Source organism: Emydura macquarii, unplaced genomic scaffold (genome assembly GCF_026122565.2).
Source record: "Emydura macquarii macquarii isolate MOO-44397 ecotype Brisbane River unplaced genomic scaffold, CSIRO-AGI_Emac_v2 contig_3305, whole genome shotgun sequence".
NCBI lineage: Eukaryota > Metazoa > Chordata > Testudines > Chelidae > Emydura > Emydura macquarii.
The window spans coordinates 4,610,992-4,638,221 of NW_027133442.1; the positions used below are offsets into that span (position 1 = coordinate 4,610,992).

At 40.6% G+C, this 27,230-nt stretch overlaps 1 protein-coding gene across 8 annotated transcripts in view; it reads right to left on the bottom strand.

Annotated features, from left to right (window-relative positions):
* Window positions 1–701: 701 nt before the first annotated feature.
* The window catches only part of BCL2L11 (BCL2 like 11), a 46,566-nt gene continuing 20,037 nt past the window's right edge, over window positions 702–27,230 (bottom strand). For 7 of the 8 annotated variants that reach the window (XM_067533044.1, XM_067533043.1, XM_067533042.1 and 4 more), the window contains one exon: window positions 19,537–19,997. In XM_067533044.1, the coding sequence (XP_067389145.1) occupies window positions 19,729–19,997 (269 nt within the window). In that variant the 3' untranslated portion in view covers window positions 19,537–19,728. Of the gene's footprint in view, window positions 5,938–19,536; window positions 19,998–27,230 lie in introns of those variants that run through there. The other variant, XM_067533039.1, reaches the window with a different exon arrangement.

Sequence of the window (27,230 nt, forward strand, 5' to 3'; positions counted from 1 at the left end):
TTTCATGGAAATGGACTGACTTTGATGAAGCTTTCATTGGGAAGGCTTCAGGGCCAGCATGGAAGAAAGACATCTCTCACCTCACCCTAGAATACCCAAACAGCCTGGTCATTGGATCTCATACATCCCAGCTGTTAGCCCTAACCCCTGGGCTCCTGGATATTCTGGAATGTCTCATTTTTTCTACAACAGTTTTTGAAAGGTCTCCATTTCATTCCACATTAGAACAAAATCATTTCAAAACCCTTAATTTTTCACAAAACAGAACGATTGTTTTCCAGCCAGGCCCAGTGTTACTTGTGAGACATTCATGGCTGAATACAAACCAGAACTTGACTTTGAGAAAGCACTACTGATTCCTAAAGTGACATTCTTGTCCATAATGATGGTAGCAGTTTGTGTACAGAGAAGACTGTGGAAATTCAGTGCACACCTTGAAACTTTTAAAAAAGACATTCCAAGTGTATGTTTGAAATATGTATGAACAGGTTTGCTCTTCCAAACTCCATCCTGAATAAGGACATGGAAAATGCTTAATTAAGCAAGGTTAGACATGCCTGGAAAAGTGAGAGATACTTGCACAGGTCCAGGGCACGTGCGAGTATGAGACAGATAATTAAAACCCACCTACAATTCCATACAGCTTATCTAAGAGCACAGAATTTTGAATTTGAGCAAAATAATACTCACCACAAATAGATGAAAGTTTTATTTATATAAAATTCATTATTAAGAACATAAAAGATTGCATCTTAAAAAAAGATCTGTAGCTATGTACAGCAGTATTGCACGAGGAAAGTGGCAATTACCCTGTCAAAAATTCATCAGTGCAAACCACAAGTAAGCCAGGGAAATTGCAATAAAAATGCTACATATGCTGGGTCCTATGAAACAAGTTAGTGATTAATCAGTACACAATCAGTGCTATGTTTGTTTGTACCTGATAAGGAGCTTTGATACAGTAATGAATGAGTGGTCTTGAAACCAGAATGCAAAAGTTTACCCTAAACATCAAAGTGGAAAGTAGTTCTATAAATAACTTGCAGGAGCTTCGTGTTTACGAGGTAACAGCCATCTCCCACACTATGTAAACTGAGGTTGAAGGACAAGGTGTTCAATATCCCAAAATATGGTTATTATTGAGTTAACAGGAAGCACTATCAAGTCATTGAACTGAAATCTATAGCATAACTTTTAATTGTCAGCCAGATTCACTGTGAGCACATGGGATGGTGACATTTGAAGGCAGTGGAGATGAGAAGGGAGGGATTTGCACATTGTATAGTTCTTGAAAAACTGATTAACACAGAACTACACTTCAGTGTAATATGTTTGAATAAACTGCCCTTAGATCCTTGGGATAACGTTTTGCTTAGAAGGATAAAGTTCTTTGGAATGAATTAACACTCACTACAAAGAGATATTCTGGATGTAGCTTTGGTGTTTGACCTAGCTTGCACTTCCACGTCACATTTTACTTCAAATCTCTGCCTCCATATACTGTGCTGAATGGTTGAGTCCAGAAAGTTAAGAAAAGTGGCCAAACTGTAGGAAAAGAAATAGGGGGTTAACGGTGGATAAAATTTTCAAGAGCAACTTTAGGCACACAGAAACCGAAGTCCCCTTGGTTTCCAGTGAGACTTAGGCTGAAGTGCCTAAGTCACTTTTGAAAATTGGACTTAGGCTCCTAAGTCACTTAGGCACTTTTGAACATTTTACTCAGTAACTAAACCTTAATTGACTGCACTGAATTAGAAGACAGTGCTCTAAACTGATCAATCACTAATTCCATACATACCAGTAAAATTCATTAAAAACTTTACAGAAACTTAAATAAGCAGAAAATAAATATACAACATTTCTACAAGTTACAGCATTATGGAACAGTAGAGTGCATTACACAGAAAAAAGAATCTACAGTATTTACCAAGTTCAATTCTAAAAAAGGGATAGAAAAACAGTAATTTACTTATTTATATGCTGTACAAAACTTTACATGACATAGTAAAAAAAAAAAAAAAAAGAAAAGGAACATTGCACAGACATTTGGCTCAGATTATAAGAATAATATGATGCCCTAATCTAATAAATACTCAAATATTTACAATTATTGAAGGAGACCAAGCATAATACCATATCATACAAGTTTTGTAGGAAAAATCTGAATCTGGTTTCTCCACAACCAAAGAAAATTCTTCATAAAGTAGTTTTGGCAGGGTACAGTAAATTACATGGAATTCAAAGAAATTCCTCAACTAACAATACAGCAAAAATTGTATAACTGTTTTTAATGTCATGTTGTTGAGATTTAAGAAACAAACTCAATAACCACCCACAAATCTAACCTGGGCAGAGAGGTTGCCAAGGCACAAAACCAGTTTTAAATTGTCAAAAAACAATGGGTCTAGTTTTAGTTAGTTATTTTTTAAAATACATACTGTAAAAACATCTGCAGGAAACTTCTTGATAAACAAGAGTGCAGAGAAGTCCAAGTCACATGGTGCCAATATCTTGTTCTTAAATGTTCATATAATTCACAGAATTGTTTATAAATCATTCATTACGCTTATAGTAAGCTAGTCTGAAGCCATGGTGTGGTGGCAAGCCTGCTGCACTACCATGCTAGAGGTAATGTACAAAGAAAGCACCCAAATCTCTAGGCACTGGGCCAGCAGAGCCTTATTGAGAGGTGTGTGCAAGAATGAGGGAGAGGGAGAAGATATAGTATGGATGCCAACTCTCCTGAGGGCACTATATTTAAAAGAACTGAAATAAAGTGCTCCACTTGTAGAAGCAGTGTGTGTATGCACCTGCGTTCCAGTTATAGACAAGTGCGTGTGTGTGTGTTGGGGGGGAGGGTATTGTAAATAGAAATTTCTTTGGTGTGTTCAGAAAGGTACAGATTGTAATGACAAGTTTCAGAACTAGCTATACGCCTCTCCATCATGACAACTAGTGGACAATGTGGCCTTACCGAGGATGTTTCAGGATAATTATACCTGAAAGCATGTGATCAACTCTAACATTGTCCCAAGAAGTGGCTAGGTTCCAATTTTGTGCAAAAGATGAATGCAACCTCTAGTGTTGGAAAATCTGATTTTTGTCTGATCTTTTTAATGGCTGTGTGACTCTGCTGTGTGAGGAATGTCCAAAACGGAACAAGAGTAATGGTCTCATATGCCCGTACATTCTTATTTTCACTTCTAGCATCTGGTAGCAGTGAAAACTGTTTACTGAACATATACTGCTCAATTCATGATATGTAGGATGTTATGAATTTCCCCACTCCCCCTTCCAAGTTACGCCTAGTAGTTTGGTAACATGCTGTTAATTAGGTGATAATCTGCCATTAGCACTAGTGAGTTTCTGCTTGAAACTCCAGACACAATTTAAGACACCAAAATTTCTCAAAAAAGGTAAAAAACCCCACTGCTTTGATAATGGAGGGCAACTCCCAGGACACGTGTTTAGCCTTCAGAACCTGCGTGTGCTTTTATCCTCCTAATTCACTGCTCTCTGGGGTGGACCAATGCAACTGGGGAATAGAGCCATGTCTAGAGGAGCCATTCCACCTGCCAGAGAGGCACCAGTGGTCAGTGCATAGGGTACATATTATACACATTTACTTGTCAAAGCTCAAAAAAATACAATGGCACTCAGCATATGCTGATGAATATATTGCAATGTTTTTGAAGAAAAGCTACCATATTTTTCTATGGTGCTGGTGAAACCAGAAATAACTGTGGCATTTTGAGGAGGACTGTAGCAAATAGAAACAAACTGAATCATGCAAGCTCTCTGCATCACATACAAAAGGAAGGCAGATTCAAAAGACAATTCTAAAGCCAGATTGGGGTAAAGTCAACATTAATACACAGCACCATGTCAAGGAACTGTGTACTCCCAAAGCACCTGTCATGAAGTTTCCCATTGGTGTTAAAGGTGAACTAAAAAAATATATAAAAATTCAGTTCAAGCTTAGATTTGTGATGACAGTGCCCACGCAACAGGCTCTGGGAGGCATTCAATATACACATTTTAAAAATAAAATAAAAAAGGGTTTTCTTTCTGTGCAGTCCTCATGGCACTTCTTGGGTCACTGACCTTGTAACACAATGCATCATTCCTGCTACTTTCCAAATACCAGAAGTTTTTAAAAGTCATGTAAATCCATGATATTTGTGGTTTCACAGAATGATGCACTCTGAAATAATGTCAGAGAACCAGGAAGTGGCAATGGGAGTTAGTAGAAGGAATATCTAATTAAAAGAAAAGGTAAGTTAAAACATTTTCTATGGTGGATGCCTCCCCCAACCTAGTTAGTACGTCACTCAGTATAGGAATCTTGATTTAACTTAGTTCTGTTTTAGGTTAATCTTTAAACAAGTCACAGAATGTCTGATGTATGAACACAGTCACTTCCCCACTGTGTATGTATACAGTGAGTGCCCTTAAAAATTGTATTATTTTAAAAGATTATATGCAAGTTTTGCTAGAACTGTAGCATCTTTCAAAATGGCAGAACTTTTGCTCCCACTGGACATTTATTGATTGATTTTTTTTTTAACCACCACAACCAATTCAAATATTGTGCTGTTGTCCTCAAAACTGACGCAAGTCAGTCAGTAGTCCACACGTTCACCTGTTAACATTTGTTAGTTCCTCAGACCTCGCAGAACAGGTCTTAAGCCAGCTCTAGCAAAAACACAAAACATTAAAAAAACCCAGCAATACCCCAGTAGTATTGGGGCTACAGTAAAATATTAAGTGAAGTTTAAAGTAGTTTCTAAAGTTACGCAATAGGACCCTCCATCTTTGGGCAAGATTGCAGTGTCTCAGAAACTGTTTTATTCCACACACAAATATTTTATTGTTGTATTGTCCCCAGTCTTCAACATTATATAACACACACACACACACACACACACACACACACACCCAGACATTAGAAATAAAGAACTTTTAGAAAGGCAACTTGGTATGGTTTTTGAAGTATAACACTTTCACAGTTAAGCTGCGAATTTCGGATCACCTTTGAGATTCCTGCTGCTAAGGTGGAAGAATTCAGGTGAGAGAGCTCCAGTTGCACTTAGCTGCAATTTGAAATCAGTCAGCAGGAAGCATTCTGTTTGTGTGACACACACACACCCCATTGAATTTAGGGTGGTATTAGAGATTACAGGGTAACTGAAGTCTTGATGCAAATCCCTGCACCCTTCTTCAATCAGCTTCCGTTCCTGATTATGCCCCTTTTTTTGCATGAAAGGGTCCAGCAAAGGAAGGAGAGCACCCATTCTCTCAATCTAACCCCTCTCTGCCAGGAGGAGAAAAAAAATCTGTACAGTTATTTATAACAAACTAAGGCAGCTCTGCAAATGAGCTGGCTCAGTTAACTCCACTGCAGGATATGTCTGAGATTAGCCTACCGGTTTCCAGAAAATAGAGTATGAAAATCAGTCAATAACGTTTGATCCTTTTCTTTTCATATCAGTCTTAAAAGTTAAAAAAAAAAAAAAAAAACCAGCGTAAAAACCACTCTCACATAAAATCCTGCTTCACAAAGCTTTCATATATCCGTTTCCAAAATCCATCATGACGTGTCGTTCACAGTGAATTTCCATTTAAAAACCCTTTGTCTTCTGATAGCAGATGAAAGGAGACAGTCTATGTGCATATTTTTGACAAACATGGAGTCCTACTGCTCCTTCCAATGTATCTGATGTCCTTTAGGAAAAGGAGAATTTGTTAATTGCATATACAAGATATAGAAAGGATACTATTGCTGCTTGTTTTTGCTGGATTCTGGTGACAACTGCACAATCTCAGAATGTCTCTCTCTCTAAGTACTAATTACTGCATTCTCCAAATGAGGCGGATGATATAACGCAACAGGCGCAGAACAATTTGGTGGTTTACTGCTTGATTATCCAAGAAACCCTGCAAAAGAAAAGAAGTTTATTTTTTCATTCCTGAAGTAACTATTACCAGCTTACACATTAACTGATTTTGATAGGACATTCTGGAATGAACAGAATGATGCTGGATAATACCAACAGTAAAGATTACAGAGCACAATTTTTTAAGAGGAGCAAGCTAGTCATTTGATTGGTCATTGTTTTCTTTGGTAATTCAATAATTCTTCCCAAACCATTGTAGGGATTTCAAAAGAGTTAATCATTGTTTAACAGAGAACTCAAAGATGATATTGAGGAGTTCACATGATAACTGGCTTAGTTTTGTTTTAAATGTGGTCAGACATAGCTTCCTTTTGCTAAGTGAGATATACCGGAACATATATAATTTACACACACACACACACACACACACACACACACACACACACCCCCCCCTCCCAGATGAAAGGGAAGACTCCTCACTATTTCAGAAGCACAGTAAGAATGCTTACATTCATTGAGAACCACAGTAACTGTTACTATTCTATATTTAAACTTGTTACATGTTTAATATACTGACATTGAGTTGATTCTAAGATTGGCTGCAGCAAAAAAAATAGCATGTCATTTATGTGATTTGGTATAGCTGAAAACCAAGAAAAATGGGAAAGCCAACAACCTGGTATTCTCAGAATATAATTGTGCCACAGTCCAAATTGTTGACTCTGACAATGTTTCAGACTCCCAACGGGTAAAACCTGGTAGCTGTAATTTATTTAAGAAAACCAGTGATTTGGTTTAATCTGTGCTAAGAAGCTAAATAAAGCTAGGGGCAATCCATGCCAGAACTAATGAACTAGTGAACCTCTAATTGTTCTCAAGTGACTCCACCTGTGTAAACATTGTTTGGTCAAAGTTTTGATCTATATAATGTGTAGAGACATCTGAAAACACCTTTGCTCTTTTCAACTGAAAAATGAAAAACGTAAAATAGTAAAAAAAAAAAAAAAAAACTTTTATGAAAACTGTACGAGTGTTATACTAAGCTTTGATTATACTGAACTATTGGCAAGTTTTACATGTGAAAAATCAGAAAACTAAGCTGCTGATTGGACACAAATGAAATAGCTGGAAACTGGCATGTAAAAACACACACACAAAAAATTGCCAGATTTTTCACTTCTATTACATAAGACCAGAATTTGGAAGACATAGTTCCAGGGTGACTACATATGTATTAAAAAAAGAAATCAACTCCCTCAATAAAATCAGATTAATTGCTTGTTAGGATCTGAAAACTGTGCTAATTTTTTTCCTTAATAATATTATCTGCACACGAAGCCAAAAATTCTGTGAAATGACACAGACACGACTTTTAAATGAACATTGCCCTCTCTCTACCTGACAGTCAGGGCAAGTAATGGTTTGGCTGGAGGCTTCCAGCCAGTTATGATCAGCACTGGTTTGAGTGAGGTGAACTGTAATTATTCATACAAAGTAGTCAGCACCTGTCCAGACAGAGAAGAAACTCCACAGCAGGTGGTGCAGTTTTCTCTGAGTTGTCACCCTGGCTCTCAAGAAGTTGCTTGACATAATGGGATTGCGATAAGGCCAAGGCATTTCCTCTCAGTATCTCCATAACAAGATGGGAGGAAATCAGTTTTATGTATGCAATGTCTGCAGAGGCACTTATCCGCCACATGCATTTTTTAAAATCTTTTACATACAGAATTACTTTTGCTCTAGTTTCAGTATTGGCTTGTCATAAGTTTACTGAAATAAACTTAGGTTTTATTTTCAATTGGGGCAATAAACATGAGTTGGTTCCTTCACATCTGTTCAAAAGAAAAAGTAAGTTTCCTAGAGTGCTGCCAAGTGAACTGAGCCCTATGGTATAGGAAATTGAATATCTGGACCATTAACTAGGATGGCAAATGCCAAACAGGGCTATTGTTTGTTTGCTGTTTATCCGTAAAGGAAAAATACCTTAGATCTGTGTCTTTTTTTCTTATGATTTATAAAGGAGGGTGCTAGTGAATCCTAATTAATTTGGAGAGGAAATTGGTTTTCTTCAAACTGTCCAGTTTTGTTCTTTGTTGATACCTATTTAACTCAAATACTTAACAAAAAGTTGAATCTGAAAGCTTATTCAACCCTTATTTTAACAATCTACATTTCTGGGTCCTCAAGACATGAGCCAAGGCAGGAAAGCCAAAAGCCAGTTTTCTGAGTATTTCAAAGATAAAACAAAGCATTTTTTAAATAAGTCTATAACACATAAAGGTGGCATGAAAAAATAAATTTTTAAGAAGGCACAAACCTATTCTGTATCCTTCTCTCCAGGCCACCCATAAGGACAAGATTACATAAAGCCATAAGGATAATTCAGCCCCAGTTGTGCTGCAACAGCGGAATCTCAGATAAATGAGAAACTTTTAGGCCTCTCTCTCTGTAGATAGATGGAGGTGATGCATTCAGGTTCATTTGGTTAGTGGGAGCGGAAGAGTTTCAACACTCCTTGCCAGTGGAATTAATGGTTTTAAAAGCCAGAGTGTGGAAAGGCTTAAAAAGGAAAATAAAAGCATCAGAAAGTAAGGAAGCAGGAACACAGGAGGAAATATGACTAGGTGTCTGACAACCTGCTCTTTACCATATATATTGTCACAGGAGAATAACTGTACTGTAAAGCCCCCTTCTGCCAACATTAGGAAATAAAATCCAACAACAACAGCAGAAAAATAAAGACGCCCCCAGAACATAAGTAAATTTCAGTGGACTGAAGAATAATTTAAGTGTATCAAGTAGAAAAACTGAGTAAAACGAAAATATTGTGAGTTACAATTCAGTCAAGGGAAATGGATGCAAGTGCATGCATGTAAGTGAGGAAGAAACACACCTGTTAACTGTGACCAAGTCCCATGGACAGGAGAAACCAGTGACCCTCCTCTCTTTAACCAGTTTATTTTGGATCAGTGGTTCTCAACCAGTGGCTCGTAGAACACTTGTGGCCCAGTTAGCACACAGCTGCGGCCCATGCGACATCCTCAGGCCCATCCAGGTAGTATAGATACTGTGTGGATGCATCCCACGTTACACAAAGTGAGCTGCATATTCAGCCCACAATGGTAAATAGGTTGAGAACCACTGCTTTGGTCAGCTGTCAACAAGGGAAGCCACAACCAGTGAACTGTTTCAGGACAGAACAAACTCGCCCCAATGACTCTCTCACACTTGGCTGACGTTGCTACAGGGTAAGGTTTCTAACATTAAACCCAAGTCGGAATGGACGAACTGCAGACTTTTGACAGAAAGGTTCTCTCAGGGCATGGAGATCACCTAACGAAGTTCTAAGTTGAAATGACAGTGGGGGAGGGGGTTCTACAGACTTAAAAGTTAGATGGGTGCAAAGCGGGGGGGAACTGTCTCTCTACATCATAGTCCCAAAGAAGGTGGCAGGGGCTGGATGAGAAGGAAGGGAGCCAGGGGAGTTGTCATGTTGAGGGGAGTAGGAAAGATGGAGAAGAGAGGCTAGTGGCAGAGGGACTGTGAGGGACAGGGGTGAGAGGAGATCAGACCAGTAACCTAGCAGTGAAAGGGTTCAATCCCACTCCCCTGCACGCACTCCCTATTAGCATAATTAACTAGGATAATATTAATCCAGGTTTCCAAGGATTAGCTTCTCTGCCTTAATCTAACTGACATGAAGTAATTATCCAGTCAAGAGTCTGGAATTTCATTCCACTTATGCCAAAATACCCAAATGGAAACAATACACAGGAGTTCAATCCAGGCAAGCAGGTGTGTAGGAAACAAAAACAGACCTGAACAGCAAGCTGCTAACGACTCGTTGTGGGTGCCCATTGTTACAATGTTTAGCTATGCATTCTGCTCAGTTTCCATGTATGAATGATGAAGTCAAATTGTTTAACAATAGGGTTTATTCAGCTATCTAAGTACCTGATCACAACAGTTTACTACAGTTCACAAACTTTGCACACTAAGCTGGTACTCTTAATCAGGTGTGTGCAACAATCTGCCAGCTGCATCAGAAACAGTCCAAAATAAAGTCTGGAAAACAGAAGGGAGCTAAAAATAAAGGAAAATCAAATTGCCAAACAAACCTTGACGCACAGAAGTAGGCTAGGCAGGCACTATTGTGAGGACCAAGTAGAATGAGCCAAAATTCCAGAAGTGACACAAAATGGCATAAAATGAACCATCTCCACGTCCACCACTAGTAGATGCATTCAGGGCAACCTGGACAACTCACCAGACTACAAAACACTGACTCTTTGTGGAACTATGCACATCATTTCCCAAATATTGTACAGAATATAATTCTGAATGACATCATTCAATTCTTCACAGACCCTGCTAAGATAGCAGACTCTCTCAGCAGGTCGACAAGCACAGTGTGACATTACATACCACACGAGCAACAATACCTACACCCAGGCACAGCAACTGGCATAAGAGGATTCCTAAAGAGGGAAGGGAACCTGTTGTTTCTGTTTTAAGTGATTATGCCAAAGCCAAAAGCCTTTAGATCCTTGCAGACATTTACAGCTGGTCAAATCACAATATATTGCTCTCCTAGGCTAAGCAAAGTGACATGCTGGCAAACAGGACAACTCGCCGAAGCTGACATCATTGCAGGATTCCCAGCCTTTGTTCATGAGCTCATTCACTAGAATGTGTAGGGTGGCAGATATCCAACTACTGGGGGGAAGAACTGGGGGAGGGCGGAGAAGTTAAGGATACAGAAGGAAAGCCATCAGGAGAATGAAAAGGCAGAAATTTAAGCACAGGCTTGTAGCCAAGAGGAGGCAGTGGAAGGGGGTGCCTTCCCGTCTGGTCAAGCCATATTACCGGCAGTGATCAGGGCACACTGAAGGGAACTTGCTGGCTCATCCCTCCCACCCCAAAATGAGATGGTGGGAATGGAACTAACCAGTAGAGGCCACTGTGTTACCCAGTCCAACCTCAGTGAGTGCAGAGCTGCAAAATATCGAGAGACCAGGAAAAAGGAAGCACAGTCCTGACGTCAGACGCAATCGGACTTGCAGGAGCACCCCAGGCTGTGCGAGAGCAGGAGCCGCAGGCTGGAAGCGGTGGCAAGGCCAGGCAGCCTGAGAGCTGAGACTGAAAGGCTGGGACAGACAGGGAAGCAGCATGTTGCTGGCTGAGGATGTGGAGCAGCAGTTTGCAAGGAAGTGGCACAGGACAATTACCCATGCAGAAAGGATAGTGTGGACAGGCCCAAATGAGACGATGGAGAAGAGGACAGAACTCTGGCTGGCGGAATCTGCAGGCCATGGCTTGATTGCCCCCTGGGTGAGCAATGGACCAGAAAGTGACTACTCCAGGTATCAGATCTGAGGACTGACACATGGCACGATTACCTTTCATATCTTCTGTTGGACTACCTTAGGGCTTGAGTCTGTTGGGTTGATCTTTTCAGAAACTGTTGAAGTCACTGTCCTAACTACTTGCATATTTCTAAAGGTAAAAAAAAAAAAATCAGGCAAAATAAAGTAAAAAAGGCGGTGTTGGGGGCACCATAAGCCTACTTTAAAAAAAGGCTATTCCAGGACACCTTTAAGAGATTTGTAGGAAATGCATACACTTGGCATAGCTATGCTCTGTTTTGATCTTATTCTACACTGGATGCTCACATCTGCTTTTTATTGTCACTGAAGTTCCATCTGGCACCATAAGCTCATGTGACTCAATTTGTGGGAACCCTTATGTCTTTATTTCATGAGCTGTATAGGACCTAACAAAGATGAACAAAAACATTTGTGAGTCATAACTATTTATTTTAAACAACTAGGGTTTAAGACTATCCTCTTTCCGTGGAATTGTGAACAGCTTCTACTGCAAGCCAAGCTAGAAGTGTGAGAGCAATAGATCACTTTATTTGCCAGATCTCAGCTGTAGTATTAATGTGAATTTTAGTTTAGACTGCTGGTCTCTTTGCATACACTGCCGAAGGCAGAACAACTGCATCATTAACAAAAAAAAAAAAAAAAGAGCAAGGCAACAGCAGTGAAAAGACACACAATTTACTTCAGGAAAGAAGTTATTTGTTCTAAAATGACTATGTAAACCCAAAACAAATCTTAATAGGCAGGCAACCATCTAAAAAAAATTGACTTATTCTGAACAAAAACGTAAGCTTCAAATGCTTTTCTTTCTCTGTGTTGGTACTCTTGTAAAATGATAACATTCACTCTATATTTAGTACAGGAAATTCATGTCTGTACATGCCCTGGAGAATAGCAGATATGCCCTTGACACAAAGATGAGATGTTTTTCTCAAGGCTCTTCCTAGTAGTATGACAATGAATGGGCATTAAATTAAATTGCCCCACTGACACAGAAATAACATACTCAGGCTCTCTAGTCCACCTACTTATGCCTGTGTCACAAGATTAGCATGTTTAAAACTTTGGTCATTCACTTAAAACACGGGTGGTGAAGTGCAACCAGACAAGACTGCCCATTGCAACCCACTGAAGAACAGGGTTTGTGTATCTGCAGCCAGCCTGCCTGCAAGTTCTATTCTCTTCCACTTTCTGCCTGAGATGTCCAGCAAATTACACTGTCAGAAGAAATGCTGCCTGAGCCTCTAGCTGAACAACTTCAAGCAGTGAAGCAGCCAATCAGGCAGACAGATAAACAGGTTCAAGACAAAAGAAAAGAGAAGCAAAGATTTATAATACCCGTATGAGTGCATGGGAGAAGACAAACCAGGAAAGACCTGTTGTGCCAGAAATAGCACCTCCTGTCAGTCAGACAGGAAGTGTCACTGGCAGAGATTTACCATGGGATTCCACCAAGATCATGTCTACATTAGAAACTTTTGCCTATAAAATGGTGTTAGTTAGGGTGGGTTCCCCCCCTCGCAAAACAACATTTCTGTGCTGGCAAAGTCCTAGCCCTGGTCTACACTTACCTGGAGATTCGGCAGCAGTTGACGGGAGTTACGCAAACTACGCAGAGTAGCTTGTGTAACTCACGTTGACTGCTGTGCTTCCCTTCTGTGTGCTGTCTACACTGCGCGCTGTTCCCGTCGACGCAGCGCTACGCTACTTGAGGGGGTGGTTTACCAGTGCTGACTTCCTGATCGATCGAGCGGATCTACACTGACTGCTCAACCGATCCAGAAAGATCGATCTGGCAGCGGCGAATTTGCTGCCATCAGTATAGACATGGCCCTAGTGTAGATTCAAGATTCATACAAATGCTTTTGCTGGTAAAGCTTATTTTGCCCACTAAATCATTATAAACTATACCATCAAAAAGTACGGTTTTGTCTGCATCAGCAGGGTTTGCCAATACTGGTACTCCTGGCCTCAGCAATCACCATCCCAACTCCATTCAAAGAAGGGAGGTTATCCTCAAGCACCGACACTTAGAGCCCTTTGGGCCTGTGTGGGGATGTACAGCTCTTTACTCATTTATTGTCTAAGTGTTTGATCACCACTGATTTAAAGAGCATCTAAAAGTAGGGCCAAAATCTAGGTTTGGTATTTTAAGTTTAAAAGAAATAAGAATGCGGGACATCAGAAAGCTGCATTATTGTGCTAGTGCTTGGACAGCAGAAAGTGAAACGGACCAGTGCAAATAGGGAACAACAGAAATGGTAACTGGATTCTTAGCATTTTTTCCAAAGTTTTACTCCTCTAAGGCATTACCTGTAGTTATGGGTAGGAGTGGTTTTAAAATACAATTTTCAACTTGAAAAAAATTCCAAAAAACCCTTTTGTTTTTTTTAAGCTCCTTGGGACAGGGACCAGCTTTGTGTCTTGTGTTTGTACAGCATTTAGCACAATGGGGTCCTTGGCAGTGACTAAGGCCCCAGACAATACAAATTATTACTTTAATTTACAGCAGTACAAAATAAGGTGCCTCTTTAGCACAGAGTGGCTGACAGCAATTACAAAACACACATCACAGTCATCACCTTTCACCTGAAACGAACAGACCTCACCAACAGTCCGCAACAAAACACTTAACCTGCAACACAACTCCTCCTTGCCCCCACGCCCCAGTCCCATTCAAGCCCCAGTAAATGGATAAGTGTCCCAGAGCACACTGATGGTCAACGCATCCAGAATGTTTTAGGTTTGGGAAGAGCAAGTTCCAAAGAGAACAAAAAACCTGCTAGGTTTTCAGTGCAGCATGTCAGACCCAAAAGAGACCTGGACTATGACTCTGAACACTTGCCAGAGAACTGAAAACTATTAGCTAGCAGCAAAATACTAAACACATCCCACTTGACCCCACCCAGAGAAGTTCAGGGTTTCCCATCAGGGTGAAGTCTTTCATATGACCTTGGCTAGCAGATCCCTGGTTATCCTGTCCCCTTTCCACCCCCACCCCAAGCTACAAAGTATAAAAGAATAGCCTGAAATGAAGCTACGGACAGAAGATAAGAAGGAAACAAATGGATTACATGGTACATTTGAAGCTCCAGCTTCCCCCCCCCCCAGATAACTGGCATGCCTGTGAAGACCAGAGGTGACAAGGGTCGTGCACACTACCTTTCTTCACATCAGTCATGGGCATACAGTATTTTAGGATATCTATATTTTACATTTAAAAAAAACACCAAACATCTTTAGTTTGCAAGATCAGGGCACTTGTTTGGGGTCTTGTTCTCTTTACACAGGATCTGATTTTTAATATTAAAATAATTTTGTGTGAAAGGGAAAACTAAATTTTTTATGTAGGTTTTGCTTACTAATTACTAATGGTAGATTACGAGGCCTTTGTTACAAAATGTGATGCCTCTGAAGCAAGAGTTTTTGGATAACAAGTTATAAAATGGCAGTCTGTCCCATCATTTTAATATTGCACGATCTAGATTATTAATTTCTGGGGAACTGCATAAAAATAATGCTGGATCAAATTGGTAAAAACTTGCTAATGTTAGATTTAATATCTTTCTTATATAGCTATCTAGAAATGGCAGCTAAAATGTTATAGTTAAATATTTATTTTTAGTATCTTTTGAAGCTTCACTACAATATAACTACTTAGAAGGGGAACTCCCCATTTCTCTTCCTCTCTCCAACTTTTGCTCTATCCTCACAGAAGGGGGCATTCACTCTTGCTGCCCTTCCCCCACCAAGCAATGCAGGACAGTAATCTCACCCACCCACCCACCCATCACCCAACAACTGGGGAAGAGGGTCCTGTACTTTCCTACTCCACTCCCTGCCGCATACTGGCAGATGTCAATCACAGGGTCAGTTCCTTTTGTCCACTATACGACTACAGACAATGTGAACAGCATTCTGCCCTACAGAAAATACAAGAAATAAAGTGCTGAGCCATTGCACATTGCTGCACTGGCCTGTCTGACAATTTAAACTTGTCCAAGCGAGTGCTATTTGTGCATTAATAGTTCACTCAGTCCTCTGTTTCTAACCTTACTACATAGCTTCATACTTTTTTGTATCCTTAAGAATTTTTAATATCCCTCAATAGACTTCCAAGTTTTATGCAGAATAAAAACATTTGATCACCCCCCACAAAACCATTCAACCACAAATTAAACTGCAGTAGAAATCTGTGGTATTGCCATGTCTGGTGGTGGTGGTTTTGTCCCCCTCCCTGAAGCAACAAAAAGCACACAGATTTTTTTTTATGTGAAAGGCAACATTGCAATCAGCACTGTTTAATGGTTATTCTCAATTTCAGACTCAATTTTTTGCTATGTTATTAGAATATATATAAACTTTGATATCTATACAACATTCTACACTTGCTTTCAATTGGCAATATAAACTGAGTTAAGCAATAACTTTATGCATAAAACTGCATGTTTAAGTTGTAATTTTCCAGATACTTCTCCTTAAAGAAAACAAAGGGCTTAATGACTCAACCACTGAAAAACAATTACATTTCTTCCTACAGTAACAAAAAAGATTGCAACATGCAAAACAACAACCGTGACAATATTTAGGAGGAGATAATCCACTGATGTCAGGGCTAATAAATTTAGGGAACTATGAGCAAACACATTCATGCTCTGAAAGCCCCAAATTTGATTAGACATAGCACTAGGGTTTATGCAGAGTGCACTACATGCCATATTCTAGGCACATGCAGACCACACTTTAAATAAACTAAAGAAATGAAAAACATGCACCAAATTTTACTCATCTCCATTTAAAAAATGGACCAAGAAAAATTACTAGTGACTACATCCACGCAAACCTGAAAACCTGTGTAGTTTGAAAGCTTGCCTCTTTCACCAACAAAAAAGTTCAGTCCGATAAGAGATACTACACCTTACCCATCTTGTTTCTCTAAAATCCTGAGACCAGAATGATACATCGCTGCTTACATCCACACAGAGCCCTGCATGAATACAAAATTTGTATCCGCATCCGAACCGCAAAAATGAGCAGTGGATATCTGCAGATTTGCAGGGCTTTATATATAAAATTTGGATGCATATCCATCCGTGATCCACAAGATTTGCAGGGCTCTACCCACATATACTCACAAAGTTTACACCCAAGGTCTTAAATTTTCTTTAACTTGTATAAAGCATTAAAGCTGGCAACTATAATCAACTCTGACAAGGTGGAAAACCAAAACACGGAAGTTTTAAAAGAAATATTAAAAGTTTTAATAGAAAAAAAAAATGCATGAGAACCAACAGCTGCAGTGTGAAAATAACTAGACACTAGTCTTTTCTATGCTCTGAAAACTCCTGTTCAGTGGTGAGGGTTGATAAAATGGGAATTTTGGCCTTGCCTATAAATTTTCCTTCTAAGAAGGGTTGCAAACACTTCTGATTCTGGGTTTCTCCTCCTCCACTGCCATAGCAGACTTCTACATCACTCGCTTCAGTTAGCAACCCATCTTTGCTAACCAGTCAACTTCCCTTGCAGGACTCAAACTCCTAATCCATCAAAAATGAGAACAATGCAGAAAATAGGATCCCAGGAAACCTTTAGCAATCTAAAAACTAGATATTGCCTAGCAATACCCAACACCAAGGCCAAGCTAATTACAGGACTAGACAGAAGATCTCTGTACTACAGCACTCAAGACCCTGTGCTTGAGAGTTGGATTTGAGGACGTTCTGACATCCACTCAAGAATGGCTTATGAAGATTTGTATACATCACCAAAAGATCATTCTCTACTGAGGCAGATTTTCTCTGTGCTCAGGTGATGTTCACAATACAGGGAGCGAAGTCTATATGAATATAGGGCATGAAACACTCCCCAACTCATGCTTCCTTGATACATATGGAAATCCATCTAATAATGATTAAAAGCAGGTGGCAGACTGCCTCCCCCCCCCCCTTTTTCTTCATTTGAAAACTATTTCAAATTAAATTTGCAATGATGACAACCTATATCTTTTAAAGTAACATTCAAGCATTACATATCTGCCAAAGTTTTAAAGAAAGTCAAACTACTGAACTAGCAGAAACCACTGGCTAAGCAGTTTGTTTCAAGTGCTAAGCCAGAGTTTGTTGTAGTGTTAAACTAACTTTTGACAGAGACTATTTTCATCATTTCATTCTATTCTCCTACTTCAGTTCAATGACCAGTTCAATGACTAGTTCAAAACTGAGAAGCCAACTGGAATTGAAAAACCAGGAAAGCTTATTTTCCTCTTCAAATCTCTGAGTAAGAACAAGATGTGAGAGGGTAAGATCTACTAGTTCTAAAAACCTCAAAGGATGTGGTAACCAGAAACTATCAGTTCAATTCACTCACCACAGATAATACTTAGTTTAATCAGCTAGCTTCAGCTAGGTTTGAAGGCAGCACAGAAGTGAGGGTGGCAATCCTCTAGTTTGCGATCCCCTCACAACCCAATTTTGGGTGGGGACCTCCAGGGTTACACCACTATGAAATTTCAGATGAAAACATCTAAGTATGTGAAAATGACTAAGTTTCAAATTCTATGGCCATGAAATTGACTAGAATGGACCATGAATTTGGTAGGCCCTGAACAGAATGTATTTACCATGCATAATTAGGATATCAACCTTGAACAATATTTCTATTGAACTGTCTAGGCTGAATTTTCATAACAAGTGTTGAATCCATACTGTAAAGACTACAGAATGGGTTTTATGGGGAGACAGAAGATAGGGTGACAAACAACATAGCATGAATGCATCTGTGAACGTTCTTGTACGAGATCTGATTCTAACCACAATCACAGGAGAACTATTGTATGATGTAGCACTATACCCAGTGAGATGTAGGAAGCCGACAGTAAAAAGAAGTCAACAGCAATCACTTCAAAACACATTCCACCAGTGCATAAAATCTCAAAGGAATGAGAATACCAGACAACACATCATAGAATATCATATGTAACATCCCTTGCGCAAATGCGCCAAGCAGAATTCTCCCCTGGGTGGATCTATGACTTTACCAGCTCTTTTATGTTGCCATGGCAGAGTAAAATGGACCTGGGGAAGGGAACCTCCCTCCCCAATCGAAATAGGATCATCCAGATAACAAGATGCCTGCGATGTACGGCAGGTAAGTCTGCCGAGGGCTCTTTGGTCTAACTACGCCTGTTGGGTTTAGCGTGGGAGTAGCTGGCCTGTGAAATAAGTTCAGACTAAAGATCTATTGGTGTCTTCTGGCCTTAAACTCTATGATTATGGTCTAGTGACATTTGTGCTTAATGTAGTTCTCACCTCAGGAGAGTGAAAGGACAAGTTAATGACTAGAAATCACACGTATAAACATGCAAGCAGTATAGAATTAATATTGTAGTCATGTAGATCACTGACAATGCCTTCTAAAAAAAAATTGTTACCTTATTTTTAGAGTTGATTTGTAATTCTAATTTTATCCGCTTTGCCTCACATTCAGAAAGGCAGAATTTTACAACATTACAGTTGTATGTGCTATTTTTAAGAATGGTACCAGTATATTCTTTAATGAAAAATAAGAGAACAAAAAAAGTTTCAAACATACTGCAGGAGGGGGGCAGAGCTGTGTGCAGGGAAGCACATGTCCGTCAAGCAGGGCTGTGCTGGAGGGCCAAGGGAGCAGTGGTGAAAGCCAAGGGCTGTCACCTCAACATTGAGGTAATGGACTCTACAAAACTATACCATCCCTACATCTCCACTCACTGCTTGTGTCCACACAACCTGGCTGTTTGCCCCACAGGCATCCCACATATGGCTGCCCAACCCTCATAAAATCAGAAGAAGAGCAGGAACGTGTCTGAGGAATGAAAAGCCACATTTGGGGCGACCTTGGGGGCAACTAGCTGTGAGATGGGGACATGCAAGAGAAGCAGCGAGACATATTTTTAAATTTAAGCTGATGGTGCTGCATCATCCATTCGGCATCTAAAATATCTGTTGATCAACATCACAACATAGAAACAAACTGTTAAATTATTTATTTTAAAAATATGAAAAGCAGCCTCTGTCTTAGAGTTTCTCAGCCTGTGGGTGTGTGCATAGTCTGGGGTTTGTGGGAGCAGTGGTATTTTAGATAAATGAGTACAAGAAAGGCAATGGTCACCAAAGCAAGTTTCTTAAAAGGCCGAGTTTTAATTAGTTTTAACTCAAACTAAATTAACAGTTTTACCTGAAAAGTCTCAAAAAAACCATGATTTTTTTTTCACAGATTATGGCCTTGATCCTACAAGGCACTTAAGTATGTTTGAAAGTATTTTGTTGGATCTCGGTACTCTAAATTAGGCAAAGATATGCTATATACTTCACATAAAAGAGGCTGAATTGAAGTTTTAAGTGAAACACTCAAAATAACCTTCACTGTGGAGTCATAATCATTGGCTCCCTCAGGTAAGTATCACACACCTATACACTAACATTTATGTTATGCACATCTCTGTGCATTTGGGTACATACATGAAACATTTGCAATAAAACATTTTCAGAAATTATTATAAACTTTTCCCTTTCAAAGTTTGCATGTAAGGAAATGGAAAATGAAATAAAATAAAATAAAGTTACCCTTCTTGGGCAATAGGAAGCATTAAACTCATCTCCAATACGCCGCAATTCCTGTGCAATCCATATTTCTGGCTGCATGTCTTCACGTATTGAGGGAGACTCCCACCTGGAAGCTGCATCAGAACAAAAATAGAGTACTTTGAAATTTCCAAAAGTTACTTTTGAAATTAAAGTACAACAGGAAAAAAAATCTATTAAAAACTTATTCTGTCAAAAGTTTGTGAACTAAATTTTTGTGAATGTCAATTCTTAACAACTTAAGAGTACAATCACTGGAAGCTGCATAAGGCGGCAAGGGAAAATTATTTACCTGCAATTCTGCTTCTCTGAAGATACCAGGCAATCAGAATTCTCACTCTTGGGTCTTAGCTTTCTAGCATGATATTGCTGGATCTGCCGCAGTTCTTATTATTTTGATCTGAGGGCAGCAGTAGTAATGTAGAGCATGAGCCAGACTCATACTAACCCTTGCATCCCACCCAGGCTATGTCAGATCGATTTATCTGATTCAACTGAGTGGCAGTGAAGACATGCTCAATTGATCCGGAAGTCGGTCTAATAAAACCACCTCCCCAAAAAGCGTAGTGCTGCATCGACGGGAACGCATTTCCCATCGGCGCAGTGCAGTGGAGATGGCCCGCTAAAGGGAAGTTACAAAATTTGATGGGAGTTATGCAAGCTACTCTGCATAGCTTGCATAAAACTCTCCTCGACTGCCGCCAAATTTTGCCGGCTGTGTAGACCTGCCCCTACAAAGGTGTAACTACTGCCCTCAAAACATTTCAGTCAGTTCCTTTAGTTGAACAGAAAGTGAAGCCCACAAACTAAGTCAATTAAAGAGAATGAAAGAAAAAAGACAAGCTAGATGTAAGCTCATGGACATTTAACAGATAATCACCAAATACTTAGGAGAAGTGGGCGAGACTACTGGAGGAATGATATCTCCAGAGAAGCAGAATTACAAGCAAGTAACTCCCTTCTCTAAAGATAAGCATCTGCCAAGATTCTCACCCTTGGAGAGTAAGCAGCCTGAAGTATGTCTCAAGAGAAAAAGCAAGTAGCTTTGCGACAAGCAGCAACAAAGCTAGCGTCAATGAAGAGAGAAAGATTTATTGTTCCTAATATTTTAATAAGTATCCATTTCAATAGAAATGAAGTCTTCATCCTTCTTGAATGTCCTGGCAGACCAGCAACACTCATGTCTACAATAGAAAGTATAGAATTAGCAAGAAAAGATTTCAAAGAAGAAAGAGCAACTGAAAAGAAGGGTCAAGAAATGAAAATCTCTTGGGAGGAAGTAGGGTGGTTTCCATTAATAGAGCCTTGAGTGGATACAAATTTTGTATCTGCAACCAATCCGCAATCTGCAAATATGGTCTGTGGATATCTGCATCTGATATCTGCAGATCTGCAGGGCTCTAGATATAAAATTTGGATCTGCATCCATTCGTGATCCGCAAACATGGTCTGTAGATATAAAGAGAATATCTACAGATTTTCAGGGCTTTATCTTTTAAATTTGGGGACAAGTCTGGAGCAGAGAGAGAGAGAGAGAGAGTCAGAAATGGCACCCTCTACAGGAGGCCGAATCCAATCATAGTGAACGTGTGTTATTGTGTGGAGAGAAGACCACATAGCTACTGTACAGAAGTTTGCACTACACACATCTATGTTGCAGATAGCGATGCCAGCCATTCCTTGAATTAAACAGAGTCTTGACACAGGACTATTCTACTGACTGACCACCTGACCAGGATGGTGACAGAGACTGTGAAAAGCTCAGGGAGATTAAAGAAACTACAAAAAACCGAAAATCCGATAATGAGAGGATTTTCAACTATTCCCATATTGACTGGAACATGTCACCTCAGGATGGGATGAAGAGATAAAATTTCTGGACACCATTAATGACTGCTTCTTGGAGCAGCTAATCCTGGAACCCAACAGGAGAGAGGCAATTCTTGATTTAGTCAAAAGTGGCGCACAGGATCTGGTTCAACTGATAGTACAGCTGAACCGCTTGGTAACAGTGAACATAATGTAATTACATTTAACCTCCCTATACTGGGGAAAAATACCAATAACCCACCACAGTAGCATTTAACTTCAAAAAGGGGAATTACACAAAAACAAAGAGGCGAGTTACATGGAACAAGAGTGAAATGTCTGCAAGGTGCATGTAAACTATTTCAAAACACCCCAACAGAGGCTCAAACTCTCTCTCTCTCTCTCTCTCTCTCTCTATATATATATATATATATACACACACACCCCCAAAAAAACAAAAACTGTAAGAGGACTATAATATGCTAAACAGAGTAAAAGAGGCTAGTAGAGACCAAAAGGCATCTTTTAAAATCTGGAAGTCAAATCCTCCCGAGGAAAACAGAAACAAACTCTGGCAAGTCAAGTGTAAAAGTATAATTAAGCAGATCAAAAAAAGAATTTGAAGAGCAACTAGCAAGAGAAACAAAAACTAAGAGTAAAATGTTTTAAATACATCGGAAGCAGGATGTGCACCAAATTATCAGTGGGCCTACTGGATGACTGAGGTGCTAACGGGCAGTCAAGGAAGACAGATAAGCTAAATAAATTCTTTCATCAGTCTTCACTGCAGCAGATGCAAGGGAGATTCCCACACTTGAGCCATTCTTTTGGGGAACAAATCTGAGGAACTGTCCAGATTGAAATGTCAATAGATGAGGATTTGGAACAAATTGATAAATTAAACAGTAAGAAGTCACCAGGACCAAAGTTTTCACCCAAGAGTTCTGAAGGAACTCATATGAAACTGCAGAACTACTAACTGTGCTATGTAACCTATTGCTTAAATGAACCTCTGTACCAGATGACTGGAAGATAGCTAATGTGATGCAGATTTTTAAAAAAGGCTCCAGAGGTGATCCTGGCAATTACAGAAGTACCAAGCAAACTGGTTGAAACTATAGTAAAGTACAGAATTATTAGATAAAGACAATATGTTGGGAAAAAGTCAACCTGGTTTGTGTAAAGGGAAATCTGCCTCACTAATCTATTGAATTCTTTGAAGGGGTCAATAAACATGTGGACCAGGGTGATCCAGTGGATATAGTGTACTTGGACTTTCAAAAAGCCTTTGACAAGGTCCCTCACCCAAGGCTCTTCAGCAAAATAAGCAGTTATGCAATAATAGGGAAGGTCTGCTCAAATAAAATCCAATTATTTCCAACAGCCCAAATATGTAAGCAATGAAGAAAAATCTTCCATTGCTCAGAGAGCACTTTTCTCTTAAATACTAAAAATGCAGTTCAAATCTGACAAAGGGATACTGTGAAAACAGCCTCACAGGATTATGATTTTTAGTATTTTAATGATTCCCAATTCAAATGTGCTTTGCTTACAAGGAAAAAACCAACATTTCACTTACTGATGAGTCCTAAAAATTTAAATGGAATCTCAAAGTCAAGTTGGGTTATTTCTGGCTCAACCATTAGACACTAGTAAAAGATGGCACAGGCCAAATTTTGTTTTCTGACACACCTATGCAACCCTGTTTTCTGGGAGCAGAATCAAGGTGTACCAGGGGCAGAGTTGGATCTTGCAATTTGCTAGCAGTTCTGTGGATGGTGTGGGAGCCAGAACAAAAACCAGCTCACTCTCCCAAAGCTCTATTCTCTACAAAAGCCAATCGATACTATGAAGCAGCAAAAACATATAGCACCACTCAAGTAAGCACTAGGAACTCAATGCATGCAGGGTGATGACCTACTGATTAAGGTGCCAGTTTTCCCCATCACTTTGAGTAGAACCACATTTAATTAGTTTCTCTACCTGTGTCAGGACACAACTACAACCTTTTCCATCAAGACAACAGTTTTAGGCTTTTAGGTTTCTGAGGCTTTGTCTGTACCACAGAGTTTTGTCTACGCAAGTTATGCTGAAGATCACAAAGCGCTATAACTACATCGCCTGTGAGTGTTCACACAACACTCCTGCCGTCGGCGGAATGCATCCACAGTTGGTGCTCTAGCATCAACAGTGAGAGCAATGCATTGTGGGTAGCTATCCCAACTGTGCATCTCACCTCATTCTGCAGCTTGGAGTTGTGGGAAGGTGGAGTGGATCGCAGTGCATCATGGGTGCAGGCTCAACGTCCTATGATGCAGTTTTTTCCATCCCATCATTCCCTGGGTCTCTGACTGCATTTGTAGCGTTTTTCAACCGCCCCTGTTTACTGTGCACCTGCCATCTCTGTCTGAAAGGATGGATCATGCACTGCTCTCCAATGTTGTGGTCACTGTTGTGAACACAACAGATTGTTATGCAGCATATCATGAACTCCCAAGCTGAACAGGAATCAGAGGTGCCTGACCTGTTGTGCACCATGGAAAGGAACACCCCCAGATTACTTTTGGCATTCACAGAGCAGCTGCACAAGGTAGATCGTCACTTTTGGGAGCAAGAAAGAAGCACTGTGGTGGGATCACATGGTTATGCAGGTCTGGGATGAAAAGCAGGCACTGCAGAATTTTTGGATGTGGAAAGCCACCTTCCTGGAACTGTGGGAGGAGCTCACCCCAGCACTGTGGCTCAAGGACACCAAAATGAGAGCTTGGTGGAGAAGCACCTGATGATTGCCGAGTGAAAGCTGGCCAACTCCAGATTGCTACCAGTTAGTGGTGAATCGGTTTGGAGTCGGGAAGTCCATTGTTAGAGCTGCATTAACACAACTGTGAAGGGCCATTACTCACATTCTGCTACAAAGGACTGCGACCCTTGGAAATGTGCATGATGGTGGATGGCTTTGCGGCAATGGGATTCCCTAACTGCAGCAGAGCGATAGATGGCACACACATCCCAATTTTGGCCCTGGACCATCTTGTGACAGAGTACGTCAATAGAAAGGAGTACTTTTCTTTGGTACTGCACGTGCTTGTGGATCGCTGTGGGCATATCACTGACATCAACGTGGGGTGGTCAGGGAAGGTGCATGATGCATGCATCTTCAGGAATACCGGCCTGTATAGAAAGATGCAAGCAGGAACTTTTTTTTTCCAAGACCAAAAGATTCCAATGGGGGAAGTTTAAATGCCCAGAGTGATCCTGGGAGACCCAGTCTACCCTTATTGCCATGACTCATGAAGCCTTATATGGGAAACCTGGACAGCAGCAAGGAGCACTTCAACAATAAGCTTAGCAGGTGCAGAATGACCGTAGAATGTACGTTTGGCAGATTGAAAGCTCACTGGCGCTGCCTTTATGGCAAGTTAGACCTAAATGAGGAAAATATTCCCATGATCATAGCAGCCTGCTGTGTGCTCCATAATATTTGCAAGGCTAAGGGTGAAAAGTTTCCCCAGACTGGCATGTTGAGGTGGATCGCTTGGTCGCTGATTTTGAGCAGTCAGATGCCAGGGCTATTAGAAGGGCACAATGGGGGGCTAATCGAATCAGGTAGGCCTTGAGGCACCATTTTGACAATGAGCACCAGTAATGTGTCTTTCTATACTGCACTCTGCCAAGCATTGTTAATTTGCCGCCTGGCATGAAAATTTCGATGATTCTGGACCATGATTTGCAGTCTTCAAATGATCCAATTGCCACTGTGTATTAATTTCAGCAGCAACCACTGTGTGTACAAGACAAAGATTGAGTACCTTTCATAAAGTATGTTTTTATTAAATACCAATTAACACCACACACAAAACACTTATTGGAAAGAGAAATAACAATGAAGGGCAGTGTAAGCTCTTTTAGCTGTGTGTAAGTCCAGCTAATATTTTGGAAACTGCCTGAAGGGCTGGAATGAATGGGGTACCGAGACGGGCCAGGAGGTTGGAAGCAATGTGTGGGAAGAGTTTGGGGGTGGCATGGCCAATTATGTATCTGCTGCAACGTGGTGGCAAGCATGCATGAATTCTGCCTGAAGCATGATTAGGGGCTTCAACATCTGTTTTGTCCTCCATCACTTTTATCATTCACTCTTGGCCCATTAAAATTCACTCCTGGCTCTCTCTTCTGTCCTGCCAATTTTATAATTTTCATTTGAAATCTCTCTCCATGTCTTGTGTTGCTTTTCGGCTTCTGCAGATTGGAGCACCTCTCGAAACGTGTCCTCCTTACCCCTCCCTCGGTTGCTTCCTTATGTGTAGGGGGTTCTCCTGAAGATCACATCTGCAGAATCAAAGAAACAAACAGAAGCATGATTGTTGGTGCACTCACAGCATCAAATCATTATAGTAAAATACACCTCTTTTAAAATACGAATCAGTTTCTCACTGTCCCTTGGCGAGCATACAGCTCAAGATGGGGGCAAAGGGTCTAGGTGGATTTTTTAAGGGGTCACTGCAGGCAACTAGGGACAAAATTGTAAATTGTGTCACCATTTTCCATGGGGGGAGAGAGGGGTTATTATAGCCGATATCTCACTCCTGACTGGGTAAGCAAGGATGCATTTCCTGCATGTGTGAGGCTTCAGGCCAGGTTCCTATGCTGCCCATCTGTGTGCCGCTTTGGTCCCTGCACAGGTGATTGTTAATTGGTTCTGGAAAGATTCCTACAATAGGGGAAATGAACAAAGCAGCTCTGCCAAAGAACCTTCAGCAGAGAATTGGAGAATACCTCCAGGAATGTTTCCAAGAGGTCTCTCTGAAGGCTTCCCATGAAATCTCGTTGTCCATTAAACACACTTTTCTACCACACTGCTTAGCTGCTCAGGGGAACGTGATGCATACTCAAACACAGCTAGTCTTGTATATTTCTATCCCTTCACCCAGTTCTAGAATGTAACAAAGCAAAGAACAGCTCTACCTTATACGACTGAACAGCATCAACTCAAGATCACTTACCAGAGCTCTCCTCACCTGCATCAGGTGCGCCAGAGACGGAGTGCTGGGACTGGCTCAAACCCCCTGGGCTCAAGAGGTCCTGGCTCCCCACGGTACCAGACAACCAAGTCGCCTATCCCATCTTGTTCTCCAACTCGACCTCCTCATCCATGCCTTCTATCCTCAGGGTTAGGCCCACTGTCTGTTGTCTCCAGCTCTGCCAAATTATCCATGGGGCTCTTGATGGTGGAGTTTGGATCACCGCCAAGCATGGCGTCCAGCTCCTTATAGAAGCAGCAGGTCTTCAGCGCAGCGCCAGAGCAATGGTTTGACTCCCTTGCCTTCTGGTACACCTGCCTCAGCTCCTTTATCTTCACATGGCACTGATGCGTGTCCCATTCATATTCCTTCTCCAACATGCCACAAAATATCTGACCGTAGGTATCAAAGTTCCTATGGCTGGAGCGGCGCTGAGACTGCACAGCCTCCACCCCCCATATACTCAGAAGATGCAACAGATCCAGTGTGCTCCAAGCCAGA